General features: G+C 40.8%; 2 protein-coding genes across 4 annotated transcripts in view; one reads left to right on the top strand and one right to left on the bottom strand.

The window, feature by feature from the left end:
- Nucleotides 1-2552, top strand: part of RFTN2 (raftlin family member 2) — a 65913-nt gene extending 63361 nt beyond the window's left edge. Inside the window, exons 9-10 of one of the 2 annotated variants that reach the window (XM_062201268.1) lie at nucleotides 1858-2138; nucleotides 2234-2552. In XM_062201268.1, the coding sequence (XP_062057252.1) occupies nucleotides 1858-2130 (273 nt within the window). In that variant the 3' untranslated portion in view covers nucleotides 2131-2138; nucleotides 2234-2552. Of the gene's footprint in view, nucleotides 1-1857 lie in introns of both variants that reach the window. The other variant, XM_062201259.1, reaches the window with a different exon arrangement.
- Nucleotides 2553-16239: 13687 nt separating this feature from the next.
- MOB4 (MOB family member 4, phocein) overlaps nucleotides 16240-18381 on the bottom strand; it is a 44093-nt gene continuing 41951 nt past the window's right edge. For both annotated transcript variants that reach the window (XM_062189574.1, XM_062189569.1), the window contains one exon: nucleotides 16240-18269. In XM_062189574.1, the coding sequence (XP_062045558.1) occupies nucleotides 18138-18269 (132 nt within the window). In that variant the 3' untranslated portion in view covers nucleotides 16240-18137. The remainder of the gene's footprint in view (nucleotides 18270-18381) is intronic.

Genomic DNA, 18381 nt, shown 5'->3' with positions numbered 1-18381 from the left:
CCAGCTGTTATGGCCATCTGAGGAGTGAACCAGTGACTCTCTCTCTCTCTCTCTCTCTCTCTACCTGTGCCTCTCTGTAACTCTACCTTTAAGATAAATAATTTTTCGGCTGGCGCCGTGGCTTAACAGGCTAATCCTCCGCCTTGCGGCGCCGGCACACCGGGTTCTAGTCCCGGTTAGGGCGCCGGATTCTATCCCGGTTGCCCCTCTTCCAGGCCAGCTCTCTGCTATGGCCCGGGAAGACAGTGGAGGATGGCCCAAGTGCTTGGGCCCTGCACCCCATGGGAGACCAGGAGAAGCACCTGGCTCCTGGCTTCGGATCAGCGAGATGCACCGGCCACAGCGGCCATTGGAGGGTGAACCAACGGCAAAAAGGAAGACGTTTCTCTCTGTCTCTCTCTCTCACTATCCACTCTGCCTGTCCAAAAAAAAAAAAAAAAAATCAAAAAAGAAAATAAATAATCTTTCCCAAAAAAATTGATTTTTGCATTTGGTTGATACAAGGGTGCCAGTGGAAAATATGACCACTATCAAAACTGTTTCTGACTTAGGAGCATGAAGGTGGCCCTTGGGTAAGGAAGCACCCACTGGAGACTTTTTCCCTTCAACTTGCCCATAGACTCCAGTAACTTGACCAAGAAAAGAGTAAGCTGTCCAGGAATTCCAAACACTTTCTATGCCTTTCTATGCCACATGCTGGAGGCTACATCTTGCTGTACAAAGTCCCGAACTATGTGACATCCCACAGTGGGCCACAAAGTCCAGAGTCTGATTACTTTGCTATGACAACCACTAGAAAATACTTTTATATTTTATGCACTGCTGTTCAACAAACTTTGGGTTGACACACTTTTGTAAGTCCAGCCTGGGCATCTGACTTCTGTTTTTTAATCTTCTCACATTTAGGAAACTGTACTCTCAGTGGCCCTCCAACATATAAATTAATTTTCAGTAAACTCTGTAAATTGGGGAGTTCCTGCACTTTTAAAGTTGATCTTTAAATCCTTGTTCAGGTTTATGTGCCTAAGCATATCTGATCCTACTCTAATATATGTCATGTTCTCAATAGTAAATAAGCCCTTGGCACAAAATTGCGTCAGGAGTCTGAACATCCCCATGTTGTGCCGCTAATTCTTCTCCCTGAGCGTTCCCGTCATCGACTTAGGGATGTTATTTTGGCTTTGGTTTCCCTGGCAGAGACTGAGTCCTCATAATTCTCAACTGTACTGGGACACTATCGGCCCTCAGTAAATATTTATTAGCAACAATGCCATTGGCTTATCAGATAGCCTGAAGAATGAGCTAGATCAAGTTGCAGAATATCCACACTGTGTGTGTCAAGGAGGGTGTAGCATGACCAGGAAAGGGGTCTGCTTGGTGCAGGATGACGTTCCAAACATTCATTCAAAATAAGCTCAGTCTGAGTTGGCCAGGCTTCCCCGGTGCAGCCTGTGCACATGCAACATGGTTGGAAGGTGGCTGTCGAATCACCCTTTCTGCTATTCGGATCCCAGGCAGCACCAAGAAGGAAAATGCATTAGTGTCCCCACCTTGCTTTTTCCCCATATGTATGATGTCAGCATGGTTCTCTCTCTCTTAGAGAGTCACTTAGAGCCCACACGAGTGTGTGGCTCACCTGCCCAGGGGAACTCTGGGAAACAGAGCAAGGGAGCTCCTTTTCTGTGGGAGGAGAGGGAGCTGGGGTGGGGGTGGGGGACTGCTCTGAGCTGGTCCAGAAGATGAGCAGGATTCAGAAGCAGGGGAAGGACATGGCAGGCAGAGAAGCAGCGGGTGCCCACACAGAGGGACAGGGAAACTCCAAATTCTAACCCCGGGCGTCACTGTCTTGTGTTTCAGAGGAAGGGCAGCCGGCATTTGAAGAGTGAAGACAGGAGCAAAGTCAGCAGCAGGAGCGTGGGGTCAGACACGGCCCTGTCACTGCCCACGGAGGGCAGACCCCTGCCGGAGGAGTGCCTCCTCTCCGCTTCCAGAGAGTGCTGGACGCGGGAGGGGCGGCCAGCCCTGAACAGCGGCTTCTCCGGGGGCAGCAGCAGCCACAGCGTCCTCCGGGAGTTAGACGAGGGACAGTTTGACCAGGAGGACGGAGTGACTCAGGTCACTTGCATGTGAGCCGCAAGGTGAGGCAATGCGAGGCCCTGTAAATATTAAAATAAATGCCAGGAATCCTGTATTTCATTCTCTGCATTTATGTAATATTTCTGAATTTTTCCAGACTCAGCCGTCCCTCTAAACTGTGTAAACTTTGGCTCAACCTCCTGGACAAGGAAGAATAACCAGTGTATTTGTAAATGTAGTCATGTGTATGCTTCTCTCAAGTACAACATCTGGTTAAACGGATGTCCCATTGGGCTATTAAGCAATGATTTACTTACGTTTCTCATGAATGTACAAAGTATACAATTCCTAGTAAAAAGATTGATTATCTTAACCAGTATTTTACCTAATTTGAGAGTTCTCAAGGAAATCAGTCCACTTAAGATGAAAAATAATTCTCTCTCTCTCTCTCTCTCTCTCTCACACACACACACACACACATAGTACTGAAAATAAACACCTACTTCCTGAATATAACAATTAAATCAAATTTTGTATTTGACTATGGCATGTAAATATAAAGCAAGTCCCTATTTGTTGAAATATTCCTTGAGAAACAAATCCTTTCTGTATGTTTTTGCTTTTAAAGGGTCCCATTATCAACCCTGTTCTGATACATTGAACCTAAACCTTGTGGCTCCTAGTAGTCTAGAAACAGAGCAAAGCAGCATTTCTTAAAATTCAATATGAAAATAACCTACAATATCTATGTGTAAAAACCTTAGTAGAGAGAATTTTCATTCTTTTAAATTGCAAATACCACAAAATGGAAAAACATCAACCTCAAATAGAAGTTGAAGTTTTTTACGTATCTCTAGATTTGATGTGTGCTTTTACTTTGACTTGCTAAGTCCTGAAGAATCAGAACTGTCAGCGCTGCGGGAGGAGGAAAGCACACACAGCGCATGCCACGCGTACGGCGACCTCTCGGTTCCCATCTGCTTCTCTTGCCTTTGCTAATAGGAATGCCTGTGCCTTGCTCCAACATTTAACAAGCGAAGATTTAAATTCTACAAAATAGGAGACTCTCATTTTTTATGTATACAAGCCTTACTTTGCAAAGTAGGCACCTTCAAGTGAATTACAACTGACTTCATCATTGATAAATTAAGCCTATTCTATATTTTTACTAGCATTGATGATGACATTGTAAAATCATTTAAAGAATAAAATGTCATTTGTTATTGTGCTATTGTTTTACTCAACACAAATACCCATGGGATATGTTTAATATGTTAAATCATTTTATTTTAGAGACAAATAGAAGATGAGATCAAGCTCCCATCCCTCTAAATGCCTGCAATAGCCAGGGCTGGGGCAGGGCAAAGCCAGGATCTGGAAACTCATTCCAGGTCTCCCATCTGGTGCCAGGAACCCAATCACTTGAACCTTCACTGCTGCCTCCGGGCCTACATTCATGGGAAGCTGGAGTCACACAGCCAAGGCAGGAAGCAAACTCAGGTGCTCCAACATGGGATGCAGGTGTCTTGACAGGCAATTTAACTGCTAGGCTAAATGTCCATTTCCTATAATGTGTGTAATACATATGACACATATGTTATCAAACATACAGCGTAACTAAACTAAGCCACTCTCCATGAATTTTAATAAGATTAACCGGAATTATTCCACTTCTACCACCCAGAGGCATTAAATAGGCAAGTATAAAAGAACTTAAAAACATTTTGCTCAGTCTTAGCCTACGGAACTAGTAATCAACAATACTAGCAGAAGTGTTTTTTGTTTTGATTTTTAAATGAGCCTGAATTCCATATTCAAAGGTTGGTGGATTTGAGGTAGAAACACTTCAGAAGTCTACAAAAAAGTTCTGAAACACAGGCAATGAACTCAGAGAGATCAGATTTTCCAATGCCAAGGTCTACAAGAGGTAGAAATGCTATTATCATTCAGTCAGTACACACAGGGGACTTGAAGAATTAAAAACACAGAAGTCGATATTTGACTAAAGGAAATCTCAGAAATATATCGATCACTTTTAATTGTGTGTGTGTGAATAAGCAAACTTTATTTTTACAGATTGTTTTTCATCTAAGGGTCATTTTTCTTATTACAAAAACATTTTGGCTTTCGTCCTGGTTAAGATGGCGGCGAGAGCGGGAGGGGTCACACAGGGTGCCGCTGCCCTAGGCTAGGTCAGGCCGCCTTTTGAGGAAGAACCAGCACCACCAACGCTTAGCAAAGAAACCGAGGCCCCGCCCAGGACGGCAGCTGCGCATGGATTCTTCTAGTTCATCTAATTATTTCTCTGTTGGATCCACCAATCCCAGGGCTGTTGTTCTCCTCCACTCGGAAGAGCTCAAAAAGTGGGATGAATCTGAAGATATTTTAGGAGAGGAGGCATGGCGGCAGTGACTTGAAATTTGTCATGAAATGCTATACACCTCTTGAGTACATGGGTGTTACCCCTTGCAAACACCTTGCTCTCAACTCTGAAGAGGTTATGTCACTAAGCAGACTGGAGCTAAGAGGGAACGTGTTATACCGCCATATTGAAGGTAGTTCAGCATGACCAGAGCAAAGAAAGAGTGAAGGTAAGAAATGTGCCTGGCAAGCGTTCCATGGAGTCACTTCAGTCTAATGATGTCCTCCCAAAGTTGGTGAGATCTTGAATGAGATGAGCACAGGCTGCGTCTGGGACCTATACTTTTTTTGCCTTTGCCCTGAGCAAAATATGCACAACCTGGGTATCCTGCACAGCCAGCTGAGGGCTCCAGTACGGGGTCCTTACCGCACCACGGGAAACACTGATGGCATTCCAGGCTCCTGGCTTCAGGCAGCCCCGGCTGTTCCCTGCATTTGGGGAGTAAATCAGCAGTTGGAGATCTCTCTCTCTCTTATCTATCTGTATCTCTGTCTCACTGTTTTTCAAATAAAATGAAAAGAAAAATTTTAAAAAGTATCAAGATTCCAGACACAAGTGTGAAGTTCTGCCATTCCCCTTGGTACAGTATCAGTGGCACTCCCAACTTAGTTTTCTTTTTGTTTTTAAGACTTTTTTTTTTTTATTTGAAAGTTAGAGTTACACAGAGAGAGAAGGAGAGGCAGAGAGAGAGGTCTTCCATCCACTGGTTCACTCCCTACTTGACTGCAATGGCCAGAGCTAAGCTGATCTGAAGCCAGGAGCCAGGAACTTCTTCCAGGTCTCCCATGCAGGTGCATTGGGCCATCTTCTACTGCTTTCCCGGGCCATAGCACAGAGCTGGGACTTGAACCGGCGACCATATGGGATGCCAGCACTGCAGGTGGCGCCCTTACCCACTATGCCACAGTGCCAGCCCAACTTAATTTTCAATAGCCACTTGTTAGCTCCATCCTATTTGAATTAAAGATCACCTTGTTATTTCTGATTAACAACACTGAATACCTGATCACTGGGAAAAATCACCGTTAAGCGGAACAATCCCATCAACATCACTACAATTCTTTTCAGTGAGAGACACATGGAAAGAGGTTCTAGGGTTTGCAGAGTCTTCAGACACCTGGAAGCAGGAGTCATGGGCTACTGTCAATGGATGTTGTAGGAATTTGAGGAGTGAACCAGCTCTGCCTGTCTCTGTTTATCTCTGTCTTCCAAATAAAGTAAAAATGATTGATTTAAAATAGGGGCTAAGATTGTGGTCAAATAATTGTGGTTAAGCTGACACCTGCAACACTGGCACCCCATATTGGAGAGCTGGTCCAAATCATGGCAGCTCCACTCCCAGTCTAGCTCCCTCCTAATGCACCTGGGAAAACAGCAGAAGATGGCCCCAAGTACTTGGACCTCTACCACCCACATTGGAGTTCCTGGCTCCTGGCTCCAGCCTGGCCTAGCCCTGAACATTGAGGCCATTTGGGGAGTAAACTAACAGATGGATGATCTCTTTCTCTCTGCCTCTCCCTCTCTCTGCAACTCCACCTTTCAAATAAATAAATAAATCTTTACAAATGAAATAAAATACAAAAACTATAAAACTGAAGTTTTTAATTATAAACCTATAAGGTATATTAACATTCTAGTCATGTTCATAAAAGTCATTAAGTTTGAAAAGTTTGTAGATTAGCTTTTCTTAATCCAATGGAATTTCAGAGAATATGTGAGACTGATGAGAAAACAAAGCCAATTACAAAATGATGACCAATGAGTCTAATTCCTAAAAATTATACAAAACTATTCAAATTTACATTTTTAATATAAAAATTATATTTAATGCATAAGGAGGCTACATTTTGTATATTGGTCACTGTGGGGTGGAATCTGGTGTAAGGACACTCAGAGGATCTCACAATGCAGAATGACATATGGCTCCTTATCAACAGATATAGGATGTCACAGACATTGGAAGAGGGCAATAGGACAAAAAATTCTTCTCCTGTAAGTCAAGAGAAGAATTGCATCAACAGAAATCTATTCCTATCTGTTAGCCTCCCTTTTACCATCGCCATTACATTTCCAAGCTGTGACATCGGCCCTTTTTCATGGTCCAATTTTATTCTGTGTGAGTACATAATGCGTTTTAGGATACTAGTGAGCCCTTGAATGTCAGCTTGCAAATCAGTGGAGTCGACAGACCAGCAGAGAATATTACACCTTGGTTTTGGAGTTGCCTTGACAGAAGGCACACGGGGAAGGCCCTTCTTTCTGACATTAAACACTCCACTTCACAGACTGCCCTTTCCAAACACATCAGAAATGCAATACCAATCAATATGATCACATTCTACTTTCGATCATTCTACTAAATCTGATCTTTCCTCTGTACTGATGGATTCTTCCTACAGTGATTACATCTGGGAACTAGAATTTAATTAAAATAACAAAGAACTTAGTGAAATTTTGTAACTAAAGACCTGGAAGAAGTTCCTGGCTCCTGGCTTCAGATTGGTGCAGTTCCAGCCATTGCGGCCATCTGGGGGGTGAGCCACCAGATGGAAGACCTCTCTCTCTGTCTCTACCTCTATCTGTAACTCTGCCTTTCAAATAAATAAAATCTTTAAAAAAAAGAATTTTCATAAAGCAACATTAAAATGTAGGATCAAAAACTAAGTTATAAGATATTCCAATTTTAGAGAGAAATCAAAAACCTATAAATGCACTTTTCCTAATTTATTTTCCTTTTGAAGTCACAAATGTCACATTTTCTTTTCCATCATTCTAATTTCCAGAAAGCTGTTATTTACATAGTTTTTATCTAAAATTTATTTTTTTTAAAGATTTATTTATTTGAAAGTCAAAGTTACATGCAGAGAGAGAGAGAGGTCTTCCATCCGATGGTTCACTCCCCAACTGGCCGCAACGGCCAGACCTGCGCCGATCCAAAGCTGGAGCCAGGAGCTTCTTCCGGGTCTCCCACGTGGATGCACGTGGGCCAAGGACCTGGGCCGTCTTCTACTGCTTTCCCAGGCCATAGCAAGAGAGCTGGATGGGAAGTGGAGCAGCTGGGCCTTGAACCAGTGCCCATATGGGATGCCAGTGCGTTAACCCACTGCGCCGCAGCGCCAGCCTCTAAAATTTATTTTCTACTTTGCTTCCAAGATCATAAACAGTCATCAAAATGTTTCATTTATTTACTAATCTATACAAATGCAAATACATTGTTATTATGGGAAAGATTTATTTTAAGGGAAACTATCCATGAACCATAATGTCTGCATTAGGTTTACAATTTCTTGATTTGTTCACTCAACTGGAGCTGGATTACCATGGACTTAATTTTACAGAGTAAATGATTTAAGATTTCATATTTTATCATTTGATGCATAAGCAGACAGCAAGGGCAGGGTGATAACTGCAATGTGCAGTTCTGACCGAGAGCAGAATATCTGGATCCAACTTAAGAAATCACCAAGTTAGTGCTTGGCTATTATAGGAAGCCCTGAGGAAGAATAACTACATTGTGAAGCTTCTGGCATACTTGCAAATTAGCTAGAGAAAAAGCTAAAGGCAGTGGGATTTTAGGCAGTTGATGACTGGCCTATTTTTAATCTAGAATTGTAAGCAGAAGGGACTGTTTTATAATCAACAAACAGCAGTGATTAAGATATGCCCTGGAAGTAAATCAGGGATGTGAGAAGTCTCCAAACATCCTTATTATTTAGCATGCTATTTGCTGTACCAGATACTCTAGTAGATGGAAAGATTACATACAACTTCCAAACTATATCCAACTCCCAGAGACTGACCAATGACTACAATGTTAAACTTTGACCTCAGATGCAATTTTAGGTCCAAATAGAGAATCTTACAATTTATTATTTGGGTCATAGGACATGACTAAACACAACTAAACTTGAGTGTTTTAAGAATTGAGAATAGAGGGGATTCCAAGATGGCAGAATAGGGAGGCAGCTTACTGCTCTAGTCTAGAAGATACTTTAAAAAAAAAAAAATGGAGAGATTGCAATCTCAGGGAAGAGTTAGGGAGAAAACTGCAGAGGAAACTCCATGCGAATTAGAGGGACACTGTGGCTCTGAGTACAGGGTGGGGGTATGCACACTCAGGATCCTGGTAGCCAAGAGCTCAGCACCAGCTTTGCAGAGAAAAGCAAACTGGACTGCAGCAGTCCGAGACACTGGCGATAAAGCTATGGGAAGAGCCTGGCATGAGTCCGGCTTGGAGCCCAATGGGAGACAGTGTACCTGCCAGCCTAGAGGGAAAAAGGGGGATACATTTCTCTCTCCCCAATCACCAGGCACCAGCATCCTGTAGCTAACCAGGAGAAGGCAGGCACCATTTTGGACATACATAACAGCTGTGCCAGCTTGTGTCCGCGTGCCCAGCAAACAGCTGAAAAGAGATGCCCAAGCCTGGCTGAGAGAATTGACAGGGGGCCGGGTGCTCCAGACTGTGGGAGCCTTGTGTGCTGGGACTGTGAAAACATTGTGGCTGCGTGAGAGAGAATAGGGTGTGTCTTGGTCTTTAGGCACTCACTGTGGGCAGCTCCACACTCTTGGAGCTTCCTGATTCCTTGGTGAGGATCAGTGCTGCAGGATCCGTGCTCACACCAAGGACTGCACGGATCTGTTGTGTGGTTCTTGTGGTAGCCCAGATGAATACTGTACCCACTGGGGCTAGTGCCCAGGCATTGGTCTCCTTGGAGGAGAGGTGAATGTGCGACTATACCAATAGAGCTGACCAAAACTCCCCTATCATAAGAGAGAGAGAGAGAGAAATCTTCCATCTACTGGTTCACCCCCACATGGTTGTAACAGCTGCAGATGGGCCGATCCAAAGCCAGGAGCCAGGAGCTTCTTCCAAGTCTCCCAGGTGGGTGCAGGGGCCCAAGCACTTGGGCCATCTTCCACTCACTGCTGGTGGTAGCTTAACTTGCTATACCACAGCTCAGGCCCCACACAAGTACTTCTTGAGGGGTAAAAAAAAAAAAAAAAAAAACTAAACAGCAATCTCCTCTCTATCCACCCCTATCCCAGGCCTGAGATATATTTGGAAATTCTGCAATGGGTGGCAACCTCCCCACTTTTTAAACAAACAAAATATTACAGACTTGTTAGAACTTATCTGATTTGCTGCAATCAAATCAAATCAAAATACAAAAGGTTCTCCTTCTGAGGTAAGACTGTGGTTAAAGGTCCTCACAAACAGCATTACAGTCTCATCACAAAACAGGTTTTTTATTCCATCAAGCCATGAATTCAACATGTTTCCAAAAACTCACACATCTAAAACACAAAATGAGATGTTTGTCAACTCTGCCAACAAAGCGGGTTAGAAGCAGAGGCTCTACCTGGCTAAGGAGCCACTCTCCCCACTTTGCTGCATGAAGCCTCCATCAACCCCTACAACATTGAGAGAAGCAGATGGTATATTCCAAACTCACACCTTCCCTTAGGAACTTTCCTTAGAGGTGAATGTTCTTGCTTCCGCCAGATTTCTCTCTTCCAGAGAAAACACTGGCTAAAGCAGACCCTGGGAGGCAGCAGTGATGGCTCAAGTAATTGGGTCCCTGCCCCTATGAGGGAGACCTGGATCAAATTCCTGGTTCCCAGCTTTGCCTAAGCTGGGCCCCAGGCATTTAGGGTGTGAACCAATGGATTGTAGCTCTCTCTCTCTGCCTCTCAAACATAAAACAAGCAAAAATGAAAACAAAACAAAACAAAACAAAACAGATTTAGGGTTCTTAAAACAGTTTCTAACACCCAAGAGTAGGTGGTTGGCATAGTGGTTAAATGCCACCTGAGATACCCACATCTCAGAGTCTGGGTTTGAGTTCCATTTCGCTCCCCATTCCAGCTTCCTGCTAATGCACACTCTACTCTGGAAGGAAGCAGGGCGGTGGCTCAAGCAGTTAAGTCATTGACTTCACATGGGGAACACAGATTAAGTTCCCAACTTGAACCTGGCCCATCACTAAATGCTGCAAATATTTGGGGGACTGAACCAAGAGATTGGAGATCTTTGTCTTTCGCCTTTCAGAAATTTAAATAAATAAATATTAAAAGTGGAGCCCAGGAATTTTTATTTTTAAATTATTTTGCTTTCTTATGTGCAAAGAGATTTGGAAAACTTACTCTCCCATTCTATTTTCTTCCATCTTTACTACTCTTTCACAAACTGGTAAACAAGATCTCTAAACCGCAAAATGATGTTTTTTGCATCAATTAAAAGATCACGTTGCCCAGAATTAAATCCATGAAAATAGTCAATTGATCTTTGAAAGAATGCTAAGAATACATAATAGGAAAAGGATAATCTCCTCAACAAATGGCATTGGAGAAAATGGCTATCTATGGGGGCCAGTTCTATGGCATAATGGGTAAAGCCGCCACCTACAGTGCCGGCATCCCATATAGAAGCCAGTTCAAGACCTGGCTGCTCCACTTCTGAACCAGCTCTCTGCTATGGCCTGGGAAAGCAGCAGAAGATGGCCCAAGTGCTTGGGCCTCCTGTACCTGCATGGGAGACCGGGAGGAGGCTCCTGGCTCCTGGCTTCAGATTGGCGCAGCTCCAGCCGTTGCGGCCATTTGGGGAGTGAATCAACAGAAGGAAGAGCTCTCTTTATCTCTCCCTCTCACTGTCTGTAACTCTACCTCTCAAATAAATAAATAAAATCTTTAAAAATAAATAAATATATCTTTAAAAAAGAAAGAATATGGAAATGGAATGAAACTGGGCCGGCGCCATGGCTCACTTGGCTAATCCAAGTTCTAGTCCCGGTTGGGGCGCGGTTGCCCCTCTTCCAGTCCAGCTCTCTGCTGTGGCCCGGGAAGGCAGTGGAGGATGGCCCAAGTGCTTAGGTCCCGGCACCCGCATGGGAGACCGGAAGCACCTGGCTCCTGGCTTCGGATCGGTGCAGCACCGGCCGTAGCGGCCATTTTGGGGGTGAACCAACAGAAAAAAGGAAGACCTTTCTCTCTGTCTCTCTGTCTAACTCTGCCTGTGGGGGGGGGGGGGGATGAAACTGGACTTATGTCTTACACAACAAACAAAATCAACTCAAAATGGATGAAAGACTTAAGCATAATACCCCAAACTGTAAAATTCCTAGAAGTGAGAAACCATGACATTGGTTTTTCTTTCAGCAATGATCTCATGTACAAGGCATCAAAAGCACAGTCAACAAAAACAAAAACAGACAACTGGGATTACATCAAACTAAAAAGCTACTGCACAGCAAAGAAAACCATCAAAAGAGTGAAAAGGCAAACTAAAGAATGGGAGAAAAAAAATTGCAAACCTATATCTGATGAGTTAATCTCCAAAATATATAAAGAACTCCTACAACTCAATAACTAATAACCCAATTTTAAAAAGGGCTAAGGACTAGAATAGTTTTTCAAATGAGAAACACAAATGGCAGGTAGAAGAAAAATATATTCAAAGTCTAGTTGTCAGGGCAACACAAACCAAAATCATGTAAAGTATCACCTCACACCTGTCAGAATAGCTATTATAAAAATGAATGGCAAGGTTGGCAAGAATCAGAGAAACTGCACCCCTTGTACACTGCTGGTAGAAATGCAGACTGGCGTGGTGCAATGGAACAGAATATAAAGGTTCCTCAAAAAAATTAAAAATATAACTATTGTGAAATTCAACATTCCCATGTACAGGCATTTATACAAAAGAACTGAAACCATCATCTTAGAAATACTAGCATTCTTATGTTCATTACAACACTATTCACAATAGCCAAGGTGTAGAAATAAATAATCTAGGCCGGCGCCGCGGCTCACTAGGCTAATCCTCCACCTAGCGGCGCCGGCACACCGGGTTCTAGTCCCGGTTAGGGCACCGGATTCTGTCCCGGTTGCCCCTCTTCCAGGCCAGCTCTCTGCTATGGCCCGGGAGTGCAGTGGAGGATGGCCCAAGTGTTTGGGCCCTGCACCCCATGGGAGACCAGGAGAAGCACCTGGCTCCTGCCATCGGATCAGCGCGGTGCGCCGGCCGCAGCGGCCATTGGAGGGTGAACCAACGGCAAAAGGAAGACGTTTCTCTCTGTCTCTCTCTCTCACTGTCCACTCTGCCTGTCAAAAAAAAAAAAAAAAGAAAGAAATAATCTAAATGTTCATTGACAGACGAATGAGGAAAACATGGTTGTATGTGTGTATATTATATATACATATGTATATTATATACATATTATATACATATATGTGTATGTATATATAATGTATGTGTATATATGCATATACATATATGTGTGTATATAATATACACACAGTGTGGAATACTACGTAGTCATAAAAAGCAAGTTCCTCAATATGCTTCCAACCTAGACAAACCTTGAAGACCTTATGAGAGGTGAAATAAGCCAGTCACAGAAGGCAAATACTGCATGATTCTACTTACAAGAGCTATCTAATATAGTTAAATTCATAGACTCAAAGAGTAGAATGGTACTTCACCAGAAGCTGGGGGCGGGGGGAGGAGAAACAGGAAACTACTTACCAAGGGGCACAGGTTTCAGTCAAGAAAGATGAATGAATGCTAGAGATCTCCTGTACAGCAATCATATATTATATACTTACAAATGTGTTGAAAGGGAAGATCTCATGTTGTTTTTACTGTGATAAATTAAAAAAAAAAAAAACTTACCAAGATTAGTTGTAAATGGATTGCTATAAGGGTGTAGCAAATGTTAATCTGAAGAAAATCATCTCAAATTCTTCAGAGACTTAAATGAACGGTGTGTGACTGGGAGGCATAAAGGGGGTTAACATGCAAGAAATAAAATATGACTATCAGTAAAAATTAAGTTCGTAGCATAGAGAATATTTTTGATATTAACAATATGAATTTCAGAGGATTGCTGTGGTAGGCTAAATAAGTCTGAAACATCACCATCCTAATCCCTGGAACCTGCGAATATGTTGCTTCATATAGCAAAAGAGACATTGCAGATGTGATTAAATACTGTGAGATTAGGGTATTCTCCTGGGAAATCAGGTGGGCCCAGTGATGTAATCATGTGTTCTTAGAAAAGGGAGATAGACTACTTAGAAAAGGGAGATACTACTTGAGGAGAGAAAGCAATGCTTTGATGGAAGAAGGGATTATAAATGATGCAGCCACAAGCTAAAGAATGCTGGCAGCCACCAGAAGCTGAAAGAGGCAAAGAAAGGATTTTTCTCTTGGCATCTCCACAGAGGAACCAGGAAGCTGATTTGAGTCTAGTAACACTGATTTTGAGCTTCTGACCTTAAGAACTATGAGAAACAGGCTTATATCGCGGTGACTCACCACAGCAGCTATGAGAAAGTACTATAATCACCAAAATGGTATGTCAACAATCAGAACCCAAAATCTGCATTTGTTTTACAAAATGTTAAAAAACCAAAAATGTTGGAGGAAAGCATTTTGGCCTTGTTAGTTAAGATGTTGGTTAAAATGTCTGCCTCTCATATTGGAATGCCTGGGTTTGAATTCGCCCTGCTCTTGATTTCAGCTTCCTGCTAATGTGTGCCCTGGGAGGCAGTAGTAGTGGTTACGTGACTGGTCCCAGTTTCAGCCTGGATCAGCTTGGGCTACTGCAGACATCTGGAAAATGAACTAGCAGATGGGAGCTATTTCCTTTTGTTATATGAAATACAAGTAGCTCTCACGAGGTCCACTCAAAATAAAGTAGTACGGGGCTGGCGCTGTGGCACAGTAGGCTAATCCTCTGCCTGTGAGCCAGCATCCCATATGGCACCGGTTCTAGTCCCAGCTGCCCTTCTTCCAATCCAGCTCTCTGCTATGGCCTGGGTCCTTGGGCTCCTGCACCCGCATGGGAGACTGGGAGGAGGCTCCTGGCTCCTGGCTCCTAGCTTTGATTTGGCGCAGCTCTGGCCGTTGCAGCCATCTGGGGAGTGAACCAACGGAAGGAAGACCTTTCTCCGTCTCTCCCTCTCACTGTCTGTAACTCTCTCAAATAAATTTTAAAAAATTTAAAAAAATAAAGTGGTTAATATTTGAGAAATTATAAATTATTTTTACCAAGAGAAACCCAGATCCAGAAAAAAAATCTTGATTTCATTTAAAAAATGAGTATCTTACTAGTTTTGAGTGGTGATGTCACCCCCAGATCAGATAATTAACATACTATTTTCATGGATGTAAATTCAGGATGCCAATGTATTTAGCTCTTAGAAATTTAGGTTAACATGAAAATGTAGTATTTTAATCACATTAGATTCTCACACTTGACATGAAATATAAAAAGAAATATAAATACCAGAAAAAGCATACAAATGATGAATAAATCTGATAGATAAGTAACCTAACCCTCTGGTGGATTCACCCGGTAGCTTTCTGGTTTTGTAGTGTGCTCTTTTTAGGCAACAGATTTGAATGTTTTGAACACCTCAAATAAACTGCTAAAAGAGTTGCCAAAAAACGTCTGTATTGCCTGCCTATTTAACAATGAGCTGCTTAAAGAAATAAAAATCAATGACTTTTACAAAAGCATTTACCTAGCATAGAAGAACTACACAAAGAAACTTTTACCACATTCAAATAGTATTCATGAAAAAAAAAAAGAATATAAAATTTAGAATTTAACTGCTTAGATAATATTACAGGAAGCCTTGAAGCAAAAAAAGACATCATTATATAGTATTCATGGAAAAAAATTTAGTTCTTCTATTACAATGAATTTAATACCAGTCAGTAAATGTGTTTATAGCCATAGCACAGTCCTTACTAAAAAATGTAATCATGATTTCTAATTTTATTCTGATATTAAAAATGTTACTTAAGAATTTAACTGAACAACTGTTCTAAAAATGTAAATTTAACACCTCATGTCAGAGAAGAAAATGCAGGCACACCACATCAAAGAACAATGTTAGTTATAGGAACATAAATGATTAAAAGTTAGCTACTTTAGCAGATACAATAGGACAAAAAGTAAGTTGATTATATGGTTTTTATGGAAAGAAAAAAATAATTTTAAAAACTTTTTATCTTAGATATAGGATAATTAAAACAAAAGATGGAGTCCAACTTCCCTATCATACAGAACTGTGAATTCTCCATTTCCTGTCTTCTTGGAACATTTATTTCATAAATCAATGTTTTGTCAGGCTCACTGAGGTTTTTTGTTTTGTTTTGTTTTGCTTTATTTTTTTTTGACAGGTAGAGTTAGACAGTGAGAGAGAGAGAGAGAAAGGTCTTCCTTCCATTGGTTCACCCCACAAATGGCCGTTATGGCCGTTATGGCCGTTATGGCCGGAGCTGCGCCAATCTGAAGTCAGGAGCCAGGCGCTTCTTCCTGGTCTCCCATGCAGGTGCAGGGCCCCAAGCACTTGGGCCATCCTCCACTGCCCTCCCGGGCCACAGCAGAGAGCTGGACTGGAAGAGGGGCAACCAGGACTAGAACCCGGCGTCCATATGGGATGCCGGCGCCACAGGAGGAGGATTAACCAAGTGAGCCACAATACTGCCATGTACATAGATGTACATTTTCAAAAGTCCGTAAACAGTATTAAAGAAAAACAGGAACTATTTTGTTTAGTTCTTATCTAGTTTGTGAATCAACTTCACAGTGCAATGAATATTATTGTGAGATGTCAACATGAACACAAAAGCAACACCACAAACTGATGTTTTCTTTTGGAGTTTTGTTTTTTTTTTTTTTTTTTCTTTTATGATCAATTCCAAACACAGTACAGGGAAGATGGAATGAATACGAAAAAATATCATTTTATTTCCCCATTAAACACTAAGTCATATTATTCAAAATGTGTTTCAAAATCCTTAGCCAGATAACCAATTCCAGTCACTATTTTAGTTCTAATGTTCACCAAGAAAATAGTCAAGTAACAGAAAGCCATTATGAGAAACCATCAAGAGAGAAGAGCTACATTGCTATCTATAACTTAACTTAGTAGGTTATTCTCTCAATATTCAGCAAGTTTGCTTAAAAATTACTATTCCATTAGTTTATAGTGACATTAAAATAAACGTATAATTTCAAACTCAACATTCCTTTCACTGTGAACATAAAACTTCTAAAAGATAGCTGTGAGTTGGGGTACAATAAGGACTGTGGCTGCTGGGATAGTACTGTTCAAAGCCAAAATGATTGGCAGCCTTGGAAAGGCATAAACTATATACACACACTCTCAGTATGCTACTATTTCTCATATTTTTTTCTTTGCATACTTGTCTCATAATATGGTATAAATAATTTCTTTAAATTTGAAAAATCAAGATGAATACATTTTCATCTTCATTTCAAAATAACTCTTTTAAATGAAAAATTTTCTCACATTTGTTAAATATGTCTTAGAGATGAGTTTAAGTATTTTCTTCACTACATGTATAATTTTTCTACCCTATCTTAGTGCCTCATTACAATCAATTTGGCAATAAGACCTCTCTAGTACTCCATGAAAAACTGCATTCAATAGATTATAAGATTGTTACATCTGCACCCAAATTCTTATATACTACAACAAAGTCTAAAAAATGTATGGCCATTCATCAACACCCTTGCATCAACTATTGCAAATAACCTCATATATGTATTTAATTCAAATTTTGTGGAGAAAGGGTACAAAATAAACACTACAGTATTTCTTCAACTCTATTTAATGCTGCCTAGAGTTAGATGAAAAGATTAATATTACTGAGAGGAAGAATCAAATGGCTTTAAGGTCTGTTTTCCAAGTAGTTAGAAAATTTTCACAAAACAAAAAGCCTATGCCAACACATCTTTCTTGTAGTGTAATACAATTGCTAATATGAGGTAAATCTGTAAGCAATTAATACAAACATGAGTATAAACAGGTATAAGTCACCACTAAGTCACAGTCTGGTGAAAGACTTCTCAGCTAAAGTATCTGGGGACAGGACTATGGGAAGTGAGAAGGGGTGAACAGGTTTCCAGTGGGAATACCTTTTATGTGCCTTATCATTAGCATCAACTTATATGTAACAGTCCACTGTTGTAAAAAGGTATATCCTTTCCAAGTATGCTGGCCTAGAATATACTTTATGTAGCATAGTAAGATTATATAAGAATTACTAATGCTTCATTTACATTTATATTTGGATATACACATAATCATAAATGCATATCAAAAACTATAAACAGAATTTTAAAGCACTTTTATCTCATTTTGGAAAAGTTTAGAGTTTATGTTCTATAGAATTTTTTATAATATCTAAATTCAGGGGCAAAATGAAAGGAAAACATTACCATCTCTTTAGTAAATGGTTTGTGCGAGACCTCAAGCTTACTCATCTTTTTATATATGGGTTTATTTGATGAGGATTGTAATCCAATGATTGTTTAGCAGCAATTTTACCAAACTGTAAATTCTTTTATTAACAGGCATTATAAACAGATAATACTAATCTTATTTAAAAAACCATGAGTGCCACACCGGTGAATATACAGCTCATGAATAACTTAAAAATTATTTCCCCTTTTAAAAGGCAACACACAGCATACAAAAACCTATTCTAAACAAAGAAGCTATAATACGGATACATGATTGATGTGTCTAAAATGATATATACAGTACATAATTAATGTTAATTATGTGATCAGTACATTTTTCTGTGCGATTCCCTTCATGCTTCACTTTCTCCAGAAACTGAATTCTGAACTTCCTCTTCTAAAATTGGTACAATCAGGTTATCCTTGGACATCAAATTGTATTTCATCACAAATTTAGTAAACCGATGACACAAAAAGGTTTCATTCTAAAAAAAAAAGGGGAAAAAAGATGTTAATTTAATTTACTATTGAAAACCAAAACACTAGGAATAGCAGCAAGATATATTACTATTATTCTGATTAAGAATACTTCAGGAT

The sequence above is a fragment of the Lepus europaeus genome, chromosome 1 (genome assembly GCF_033115175.1).
Source record: "Lepus europaeus isolate LE1 chromosome 1, mLepTim1.pri, whole genome shotgun sequence".
Taxonomy (NCBI): domain Eukaryota; kingdom Metazoa; phylum Chordata; class Mammalia; order Lagomorpha; family Leporidae; genus Lepus; species Lepus europaeus.
This window is presented reverse-complemented; position numbering and strand designations above follow the sequence as displayed.